The sequence below is a fragment of the Mastigoproctus giganteus genome, chromosome 3 (assembly GCF_048544385.1).
Source record: "Mastigoproctus giganteus isolate SK-2022 chromosome 3, ASM4854438v1, whole genome shotgun sequence".
Classification (NCBI taxonomy): domain Eukaryota; kingdom Metazoa; phylum Arthropoda; class Arachnida; order Uropygi; family Thelyphonidae; genus Mastigoproctus; species Mastigoproctus giganteus.
Window position 1 is genome coordinate 184,189,342 of NC_143577.1, and position 12,384 is coordinate 184,201,725.

Consider the following 12,384-nt stretch of genomic DNA (forward strand, 5'->3'; position numbering starts at 1 on the left):
TACCATTGTATTGTATCCGTCAGGCTCGTCACTCCTCTTTGGAACCATTATTTCACTCTTCTCCTGACTAAAAATTCATTGGCCATGCTAGCCCACACATCAACTTGCCGTTACACTTGTTCCCTGCTCTTTCCCTATATGCGGAGGTCATCTGCGAAGAGCATGACTTTCATCTTGTCTTGTCCAAGTTGTTACGCTACTCTACATTGCACATTATTCATGACAGCTATGAATAGTAGTAGTGACAAGACGCCTCCTTGCCACAAACCTGATGTTATTTCGACCCTCTCCATCAATCCCATCACTGTTCTTACTTTGCTCACTGTATTGGTGTACATGTTCTCAATTCTCTCCACAAGATGTTCCTCTATCCCCAAGTTTCTCAAAACCTTCCACACTTTCTCTCTCTTCAAGGCATCAAATGCTTTCTTTATGTCCAAAAATGCCATAATTCTTTGTGTTCATAAAACTTTTCCATCAGTTGCCTAATGCAGAAAATTAGATCCACCGTCGATCTGCCAGGCTTAAAGCCATACTGTTCCTCAGCCATCCTATTTTCAATCGTTTTTCTTATCTTCCGCTCTAACTCTCTCTCGTACAGCTTACTCACATATGATGTCAGTGTGATGCCTCTATAATTGGAACATTTCTTCCCGTTCCCCCTTCTTGAACAACGGGATGAGCAAACCTTTTTCCCAGTCCTTCGGCACCTATCTGTTGTGGGGGGGATTTAAATATAAATGATTTATATATATGTATATTATTTATCTATCCTTTTGATCCCCTTTTATATCCTCTTTATTATATATCCCCTTTTACATATTTCCCCACTTGCGCATCTGACTATTACTTCACAGAAAATTCTAAGTTCAAGGGGAAAGCTCCTTAATGTGTTTAATTCCCTTTGGATAGGCTTGTACTCAGAACAACAAAAAACACACAAATGTTGTATATAAAAAAATCAGTTTATTAGACATATTTACATGAGCATAATTAAAACCAAATAATAATTGAATTCATACATATGACAACATGATTTGGTCTCACCTACATGTGTATATATACATCATATTCATACTTCAATAAAAATCATCAACAAGCTAATATCAATCCCTTCCTTTGTTAATATATTTTATCCTGCATCCTCTAAATACCATTAGTAAAACAATATCATTTCCATTCTATCCCCTTCTACATATGTTTAATACTGCATCAGTTAAATACCATTAACAAGATATATCAATTCCATTTCTTTTAACATTAATAAGAACCATCAATTCCATGCTATTCCTTTCTACCTATATTTAGTGCTGCACCAATTAAATACTATTAACAAGAAATATTAATTCCATTCTATTCCATCCTGCATATGTTTAATACTGCATCAGTTAAACAAGAAATATCAATCCCATTCCATTCCTCCCTACATATACTTAATACTGCATAAATTAAACAAGAAATACAATTCCATTCCATTCCCTCCTACATATACTTAATACTGCATCAATGAAACAAGAAATATCAATTCCATTCTATTCCTCCCTACATATACTTAATACTGCATCAATTAAACAAGAAATATCAATTCCATTCCATTCCCTCCTACATATACTTAATACTGCTTCATTTAAATAAGAAATATCAATTCCATTCCATTCCCTCCTACATATACTTAATACTGCATCAATTAAACAAGAAATATCAAATCCATCCATTGCTTTCTACATATATTTAGTACTGCTTCATTTAAATACCATTAATAAGAAACATCAATTCCATTCCATTCCTTTCTACATATCATATATCCAACATTCTAAATATCTTATATTTAATAAATTTCCCCCTTTTTAATGTTCTTCCTTCCTGATTCTTCACTAAACTATCTTTACAATTAGTTATTTCTAAAGTCCTGCTGAGCAATTTACTGGGTTTCTACAGTTCTTTGTGTGTATGAAGATACTATGTATGAAGATACAAACTAACGACTTACTTGTAGAACTCGGCGGGGCGTCATCTTTCATCCTTCCTACCAGGTACAGTTTATTTTTACTATCTGGGGCGACGTCTTACTATTCTTGAAGAATTAGGCACTGGTAGTTGTGCTGCCAGGAGGTTTCGGCTTCATTTTATTCAGCCCGCTTGATGCACTTCTCCTGTTCCGGAATGGCTACTATCATGTCGGTCGGGGTTCCGATTCCATCCGATTCCAGCACTTTGCTTTCCAAGATTTCAGGAATCTTGGACCCTTTTTTTCGGCAGATTTGATTTCACCTTTTTCTTTGTGAGAGACTCGTTTGTCTTTCACATATTTCTTCTCAACTCCTAGACGATCCAAAGAGCCAACACTGACTATGTTCCACTCAAAAAAAAGAACTCTGACTTTCTCGACTACTAACCCATTCCCTCGCACCGACCAAAAATCTAAACTATCTCCTTCCTAAACCATTTTCATTCGCACCGCCAAAATCTCAACTTGTGTGTCCTAAACCATGTTTACTCACCCCACAAAAAATCTCAACTTTGTGTCTCTTGCAACTCGTTCACTGCCTATTTCCTTCCTCTTACTGCCGATTTCGCCATGCCCATTTCCCAGTGACTTCTACCAATGTTACATTTACTTTTGGATTCTATCTCATTCCATTTGTTGAAAAACCCCTTATTCCGCCGGCCCAGTAGCACGTGATCAATACACCCCTATTTCAACCTGTTGGATCTGCGGCCATCCAGTATGTTCTTTGAAGTAGCCGGTTGTCCAAAAACAACTTTATCCGTCTCATATAACACCTTGTCTACACAGCGTTCTAAAACCACAAAAAGTGACATTAGTGACCACAGCATCTATTTTTGGAAATTTGTGTGTGCCGTTTAAGAACCGACTTCCGGTCTGCGACTGAAGTAAATTGCCCTTACTATATTGACCTTGCATAAACATTAAACCACTTGCTACTTTTGCCGTAGTATTCACCGTCTATTCCCTGCTTACAACGGAAGTTATGCTAATGGCCCTGTTTTTCATTACTACTACCCACTAATTTTACAGTTCTTACTGAATAATTCTTGTTACTGAAACTGACGCTATTACCATATTATCCTACTAACGGCAAGAATCCAAAAAGGAAAACTAACTTCCAAAGTCTAAAAAAAATATTTTATTTTTGTAAGATTTTCATATCTTACACTCTCATCCCAGATCTTGGGGAACAGTCTGTATGTCCATGATATCCCTGTTTCGCCTATAGCCTTCAGCATCTCTCCGTTTATCTAATCTATACCAGCAGACACCTGTCTTGATGTATTTCCTGCACTAAATCATCCCACGTCAAATCTGTCTGGTCACTCTACGTATCTTCTCTTTCATATTATCAACCTGCCTTTGTCCCTTTTGCTGGCTGTCCTGCACATTTTTCAAACAGATTTTCAAAATACTTATTCCATGTTTCCGTTACCTCTTCATTCTTGGTAATTAGGTTCTCATTCTCATCCATCAAGTGTTTGCTCTGTTCACTATCTCTTCTCCTATTCCTCACCATACCATACATCTTTTTATTACCGTCGATATCCTGACGTAGAGTTTCACTCCATTCTTTCAACCACAGTCTTCTCTCCTCATTAACTATCCTCTTGGCCACTCTCTTCACGCTTTCATATCTCTCTTTATTCTCTTCATTTCTGTTCAGGAAGTAGGTCCTGAATGCATTGTTCTTGATTTTCACAGCCTCTCTCGTCCTCTCATTCTACTATGAGGTTTTTTTCCAACTCCTTCTATTGCTTGTCCTCAAACTTGCTCTGTCAGTCCTACTATACAGTCTTTGAATGTTTTCCATTCTGATTCCACGCTGTTTACCCCCGTCTTAGGTACAACATTCCTGAACTTTTCTCTGAACATCGCCCCTTTTTCATCTTCTCTCAACTTCCACACCCTTAGTTCTCTCTCTATTGTTATTTTGATCCTCTTCAATTCAGGGTATTGTAAAACTCCAACTAACCTGTGATCACTACTCAGGGAGACACTCGGAATGACCTTACGTCTTCTGTCGCTCCTTATCCACGAATATATAGTCAAAGAGGGATTCCTGTTGACCGATCCAACCGTATCTTGTCACTTTGTGACTCTTCCTCTTCTTGAATCAGGTGTTTCCTATGACCAAGCTGTTCCGTAAACAGAAATCCAACAGCCTGTCACTACCATCACTCCTAGGTCCCCAACCATGCAGACCCATAGCGTATTCTACTCCGTGTCTCTCCACTCCGAGTTTTGCGTTCAGGTCCCCCATGATGACTATATCTCCACCTGTGATGTTCTTTTCGAAGTTGTCCTCAAACTCCAGCTTCTTGATTTCTTCTCGATCGATTTGGGGTGCGTAGTATTGTACTACCTTCAATGTTTCGCTGTCATTCATTTGTAGTTTATTTGACATGAGTCTGTAGCTGATATTATTCGCCTCCAGTAGCCTTTCCTTAATCATGTAATCTATAATGATGACTACATCCTTCCTTTCTGCATTACCACCAGAGGTAATATAGGTAATAGCCTTCTCCTAATTCTCTACATCCATTCCCTTTCCATTTTGATTCACTCAATCGAAGTATGTTTATTTTTCTGTCATTTAAGATATTCCCACACTCCTCAATTCTTCCTGACAATGTGATAATACTGAGTGTGGCTTGTTTAATATATGTCGTCATTAGGCTAGTTGCCATCACAGATACCACCAATAAAATCTGCTGTGACGTCCGGGCTTATTAGTTTTGAGGCTACTTTTTCTATTGAACGCAATATATTTCAACTAGTGATCTGTCAAACATGTCGCAGCCATATATATGTGGTAGCTCTTATTCAATGGTGAAGCTTCCTCGTGATGTTGCAGTTCTATCCATGTACATACTAAATCAAGAACTTTAGCTTGTATGCCCTATCTCTTCCTCCCAGATTAAAATAACCCTTCAACTGTTATCTATTGTAAAGATGTAAATTGATATACAATTTTACGCACTTTATGCCGATTTGCTGGTCACCGCTGAACAAGCAGGTGGCACTGTTGTAAGTTATTTTATTTCATGAAGGATAGATCTAATGGCTGACTCGGTAATTTTACCGAGTCAGCCATTGGATGTTACACTCTCTGCCACCACAGCCAGAGAGTGTAAGAAATCCTTTAAACTCTCAATAAACAATAAAGTAATTCTTGACTGGTATGCAAAAAATAATTCGCATTTTATTTTATAAGCAAGAATCATGATTACCTGATCTCCATGAGATCAACGTGACAACTTAGAAAAAAAAAAAAAAACACGACTGTCCCAATAAAATGCATATCAACAACGCACGAGAATACCTGTGAACGAAGTGTCCGGATCCACCTCTTTCCGTTTCATCATCTCCATCAGATATTCATCGACGTAGTCACTAGTGTCTTTCTTTCCAAGCGTTGCTTTTCGCTCTTGGATCTCACTTCTAAAAACAAGAAAAGCTTAATTACCCTGGTGATCTTTTACACTAATTTGCAGCGCATTTTTCGCTAAAAGAATAAGCCAACAGCTGAAATTGTTATTTGATAATTCCTATGACTCCTTAAAGCAGCTATTTGTGCAGCGTATTTTGAATACCCTCTCCACCAATACTTTTTTTTTTTTTTTTTTGGTAGTTGTTGGCGCATAGGCTTCTGTGGCCATAACGCACCTCCCCAGGTTTTTGCAGTACTTTGAACCAAGCCCGAGGCGGGAATCGAGCCCGCGACCTTTGAGTTACCAGGCAGGCACTTTACCCACCCGGCTAGCCCGGTCGGCTCTCCCCCAATACCTCCAGCGGTTTTTTGTAATTGAATATCAGTTAATAAGATGGTTAAACTGTCTCGAGGAGATTCCTATGTTCATATCAAGCTACGGAAGGATAGAAATATTAAATGCTATATAATATTAAAATAATAGTATTAGTCGTGTAAAAGCTAATCTTAAAGTCTGGTTCACCTGACGCCAGTCTAATGATCTTTTTTACTTGAAAAAGAAATGAAAATACATTCAGGCGAATGCTAAACAACTTTAATTGTCATAAAAGTTCGTTAATTAAGAATAACCGAAAATTATTACAGTATACAATGATGTGATATAATTGAGAGATATAAATAAAAAGGCGTGTCACAGGAAAGAGAATTTACTTATTATATAAACTAACCACTGAACGTTAAACTGGTACCTTCATACTCAATCCCCACAGCATTCTGTCATACACTTAGATCACAAATATCACAGGCAAGTCAACAACAGAATCCGGCATATAATAATAACAATAAGATTCTTTTTAACATAAATTGTATGCAATCGTGATTCCTTACACAGAAAGTCAGAGGAATTTTACAATTCGTTGTTTATACAAGTGATTTTGTTTATTAATAGAAAAAAAAAAAAGAAATAAAATAATAATAATAACTAAATAATAATTAATAGATAAAAACTAAGATGATAATCAAAATGTAAAAATGAAGTAGTAATTACAGCGAAAAAGAACTACAAGTTGAGCAGAACATGAAATGACATCGGCTAACTAAGATCGGCACTTATAGTTGAGAATGTCTGTTATAGTATTATGATTACACGTTTAGTATTCTTCTACAACACCCGAATTTCGCGATGGCATCTTGTCCTATCTTGTTGTTCGTAAAGAACATTTATGTTCTTTACAATCTTGTTGTTTGTAAAGAACATTTATGTTCTTTACAAACTAAACGTGTAATCATAATACTATAACAGACATTCTCAATCATCTTTGAATACAATTCGACTTTTTTAAAAATATTTATTACCAAACCAAATCATCACAAAGCACCTCTTTGGTTTAGATAAATTCGTTATTAACATCACTCAAACTAACTTTGTGTATTTGACAAAAAAAAAAAAAAAAGAAGAGTTCTTCTACCTGTATATGATGGTCGAAATTATGCAATGTCTTACATTAATATTTCCTGGGCGCTAACGTTTGGACAACGTTCAATACATTTAAGTGTAGGAAGAGGCCATGTTTTTTTTTGCTTAGAGTAACGGTTTAAAGATCTGCTGTCGGTTTCACGTAAAACTAGCATTTTTACATTCCTAACCTGTTACGTCCACTTCATATTTGTCTTCATTTGTTATAATTTCAATAAGCGAGTGGCAACGGATTGTTGTACGAGTTCAGTTTCGTCACTGATTTATTCGTCTGTTCATTCAAAGTGAGTTGAATTTGCAAAAAAAGACCTTACTGTCTTATAAATGTTGATGATCGTGCTCAGATAGCAACAAACTGAATGAGTATTTTGCATCTACATTCACACATGAGGAATTATTAAGGATTGAAAATGTTGGATGGTTATCAAATTTTAGCAGGGTGCTTAATTATTTTGTAATAACTGAGAGCAAAGTGGAGGAGAAATTGTTGAAGTTAAACATAAGAAAGGCACCGTATCTTCTCTACGTGAGGAATTGGCAGGAAATGTTCTGACTCCCACAGACAGTGTCAAATTCCCAGTAGTAATTCTTGATGCCAACCTCACCTATAAACAACAAATCCAAGCTCAGTATTCCAAAGCCTTGAGAGCCTTCTGGGGAATGAAAACAGATCTGTGCAAAACGCGCAATAAGCAAATAACCAGGAAATACCTTGCAACTTACTTCTGTAGTGTGCTCTCATATGCCGTGGAACTTTGGTCTGCGGCACCGAACTATGGGGGCCCCGAATTCTGGGTACTGAATGGGCCACCACTTGTGGTCGCACCAGATCTACACGACATCTAAATCTGCACTCTGCTCCAACCTGCAATACATGCCCACAGTCCATAGAACCCGTGTGCTAAAAATAAAAGCATTCCTTCATTTGTACTCAGCTAAGCATGATCACATCAACATCTGGAATACGGTTGGTTGGCGGTTGCCAGGCAGACATCTCCGCAGAGGTTACAGAATTTCAAGGGACATTTCACAAATGTGACTCTGGACACTCTGAATCCTCGACTCTCTGCAAAGAAACATTCTGCTCGCTACTACCCGTGCCTGCTGCACTGTCAGTACCCATGCTCTGCAAATCCTGGCAGGCGCCATGCCACTGGACCTGGAGGTGGTCCGCTGTGGACTACTCTTCCACCTCTCCAAAGCAAATTCCAAGACTATCCTCGACTTCACAACAGACCCGACAGAACAGCAGAAAAGAAGCGTCTCCTCACGCATCTGCAGCAGGCGTGGCAAGCGAGATGGACTACTTCCAACAAAGGCGAAATCACTAGAAAGTTCTTCCCTTACATTAATAGGGTGTTCCCCAGGCTTCCCCCCTGGCTTCTATGCTACATACCTGTTAACTGGCCATGGATCATTAAAAGGCAAACTGACGGCCCTGGGAATCATTGACGATCCCCCTTGCACCTGTGGTGGGACTGAGAGTTGGTCGCACCTTATGTACGACTGCCTCCTGTATGAGGATCTCCGCTGCACCTTCATCACTTCCTTGACCTACATACCCAAAGACCAAGAAACACACCTGCTGGATAGTAGGTAGGAATATACAGCTTTTACGCGTTTCGCACAAGAGCTCTTCAGCCAAAGGAAATCCTTATCTACAGTTCCTGTACCGGCACCACAACGGTCCCAAGGAAGACAACAGACGGTTTGAGACCATGATGGACTTTCATACAGACTAGACAGTCATGAACTTGACCGTCACCATCAAACGGACAACTATCCGACGATTGGAGTTTGAAAGCTACCATTGGATTGAATTAAACTCCTGGATTGGACACCACCCGATGTCAATGACAGAGGCGCCAAATGGCGATCCTATCTGGTCTCCCTTGTACAGTCACTTTCGACCCCATTCCTTTCCCTTTCTTCGTCTTCGCCTGATGGACTGAGTGTCCATTGATTGGTTGGGGATGCCTTCGCCTATATCCCCTTACTCTTACTTTCATTCCCCTTCTTCTGTACACCCTGTACTACCTCACTCTATCTAATCACTTTTATTATTATTATTATTTATTTATCTTTATTTTTATTATTTATCTTTTTTTAATTATTATTATTATTATTTTTTTTTATTTATCTTTTTTATTTTTATTATTTTTTATTTATCGTTTTTTTAATTTATTTATTTTATTATTAATATATATATTTTTTATTTTTTATTATTTGTATTTGTTTTTTTTTACTTGGTCTCCGCTCAGGAAGCTGAGGCGACCCTGACGGAGACTAGCCAGAGAATTATGGGCAGCCTAACTACCTCCTAGCGGTGTGTGCGGGCAACGTGGGGTTCCACCAGGGGCACTGCGGCCAAATGCCAGGACACACAACAGAACCCAACAAAATATTACACATCCAACACACAACACTTTTCTGGCATCTACAGTAGTACTGTATTTCTTCACAGTGTACATATGGCGCAGATGTGGGAAACCACAGGTGGCGCCTGACCCTAACACTATGCACACTATCTGGACACTCAACTCGCTCAACATCGACCTGTGGTCTACTGACAAGGCATATCGCGATGGCATGGAATCTCGGACATAGCGCACTGTAGATGCGGACAAGAAGAAACTTGGGAGCACCTGCTCTACGAATGTAATATATATGAAGACCTCCGTGGCCTGCTGTTTACCAAACTACGCTCCATCCTTAGAAATCAGAAGGACATAGTGCTGCAGAAAGAAGAAAACTATAAGGCTTTCACGCTTTTCGCTCAAAATCTCTTCGCGAGGAAAAGAGCACTTCCACCACCCTGAAACAAGCTTCAGACTTTGGACCACCGATGATACAAAGAATACAACTAGCCATTGACGACCAGCTGAGTGACTACAGGACTTGAACACAAGTGGTGGGGACAACCTACAGCAACTGAAAGACAACTGAGTCCTAACTGGATGCGACCAAACACTGGGACTTAGATGTAGCTGGCCTGTCAAGTGCAGCTGACGCATCCTGGCCTCTGCCGAGACTAAGTCCACCACCTGGAGAGTCAAAGTGAACGACTTAGATTGCAGCCTCGCTGCCAACTAGCCGAATGGCGACCCAGGTCCGACACTTTTCCGGGCCTGCTTTATCTCCATTCCCCGGCGAGGGGGGGACATCCCTGTCCCCTCCTCTCCCTGTAAAACCCACTTTCCCTCTGGTGTGGCATGGGCATGCCCACTGAACATTTGGGGACCACCTTCTCTATCGGTCCCTTTCTTCTTTTTCTGCCCTCCAGCCTTCCTTCTCGCCACCCAAATCTGTCTACCTTCACAGCCCCACATGTCAAAATTGTAACTACACCAAAATTACTTGCCCGACCCTTTTCGGCCAAAAATAAAATTCATCCAGTGTACAATCCCTTCTCGCTCTTAAGGCAAATCTCTATGACCAAACAAAAGCACCAACAGCGATTAAAGCAATGTCTTTTTTTTTTTTTTTTATAGGTCCTAGCCACTGAAATTTGAGGAAAGTAGGGGGAAGGACCTGCCAGAGTACTGATTCCTTACTGGTAACACCTGGCTAGCCTCCACGTGGCGCGGTATGGGCAACGTCGGATCCCATCAGGGGTCCGATGGCCAATAAACCAGATGAACAATGGGCACAACAGACTACACTATACACGATCTACACACTTTAAATCTCTGGCTTGACAGGGTACTGTCACTCGATACAGAGAACACCGCAGAGATGGGACAAATCCCGGGAGCCGCTAGACCCTCAACATACCAAATACCATCTTGGCCTATCTTTCTGTCTGTAAAGGACAATTATGTAAGTGCTAGTCCTAGTTAGCCGATTTCATTCATGTTTCGCGCAACTTGTCCTTTTTCGTTTTAATAACCATTATATTTTGATTATTTTTCATTTATTTATTTTTTTTTTCTAATAAAAAAATCACTTGTATACAATTTATGTTAATAACGAATCTTATTATTATTATATACGAACTTATTATTATTATATTATTATATACGATCGAACTTACAACTGCTCGTTTAGCAGTTGTAAGTTTTAAACGTTATTCAGGCTAACTCTATAACACAGAACTGTGTACATACAGCATGCTAGCATATATACAGTTTTTCTTTCATAGTTTAATTTGTGAAGCCAGACAAGAAGTTGGAGTGTTTGGCTCCATAAGCAGCGTAGAGTTGCAGGTAGACTTCTACACTAAAAACTGCGGTAAAAGTTTTACCGCAGTTTTTAGTGGAGAAGTTGCATGATGGTGGCTGGCCATGTCGGAGTGGAAGCGATTACCTTGAGGACCAGGAAACAGTCTACAGTGATATTAAAATCTCTGCGTAGCTCTTGGACACGAATACCAAAAGGGACGGTTGATAGTCTGACAGGCGCTACACAGATTTTTCCACTGTCGTTCAAAAAACGATGTACACATGGGATGGTCTGGCATGGATTTTAGTTTAACGGTATATTGTAAAGATGACTGCTTCCGTCTAAAAATAAAAACAATAGCGGTTCACTTGCTTCAACGTATAAATTATTCTGGACAAGATATGTTCTGAAAGCTCTAGTAGCAATACGAATGGCGGATTGGATCGAGCCATATCATTGGGGGAGTTGAACTTTTGTTCAGGTGCCGTCCTACCTAAGAAATTACACATGCCTACATATAAATTATATATGCCTACATAGCCATATCAATAAGCTAATCTAGTATTGAAATATGTTAAGGGTTTTAGCCTCAGGCTGCGAGAGATTTAGACAACGTACAAGTTAGTACAAACGCATCATATTAGTACGCAGCTAAACTCTGAATTAGCAATGCCATGATATTGCACTACTTCGAATAAGTAACGCTTCACCAAAGGAGAAGCCTGTTGTTACTTATTCTCAGTGGATACCACCACCCAGACGGCACTGTTTCAGGGCTATCTGGCTCTTCTTCAGTGGGTGGGTAGGTACCCTAGTTATGCGGAGAAGGGCCAAATAGCCCTGAAACGGTGCTGTCTGGATGGTGGTATCCACTGAGAATAAGTAACAACAGTCTTCTCCTTTGGTGAAGCGTTACTTATTCGAAGTAGTGCAATATCATGGCAACTCGTTGTGAAGGTATTCACAAGATGAGATATAACTGAAACGATGCCGCTTTTGTATATTTTTGCTAATTCAGAGTTTAGCTGCGTACTAATATGCGTTTGCACTAACTTGTACGTTGGCTAATCTAGTATTTAAAATTATATTTTAACATGCATTCGTACAGGACTTAGTAATTATTGATTTTATTTTATGTTTTCCCCTCAGGTTGGGTAGCCTGAGGGCTCCTGTCCTTTAGCATTGCACTCCTTCCACTGTACGACAAATTGGTGCAGTAGCACTAGATAATAGAACCAGGCATGGCTCGTAGTGCTTAGGAATGGGCATCAGGCAGCGATCGACCGGGTGTTGATCGCTCAC

At 39.5% G+C, this 12,384-nt stretch overlaps 1 protein-coding gene across 1 annotated transcript in view; it reads right to left on the bottom strand.

Moving 5' to 3' along the window:
- LOC150088457 (cytochrome P450 2J4-like) overlaps window positions 1-12,384 on the bottom strand; it is a 78,559-nt gene that overhangs the window by 22,825 nt on the left and 43,350 nt on the right. The window contains exon 5 of the mRNA XM_090369522.1: window positions 5,337-5,455. Within this exon, the coding sequence (XP_090225648.1) occupies window positions 5,337-5,455 (119 nt within the window). The remainder of the gene's footprint in view (window positions 1-5,336; window positions 5,456-12,384) is intronic.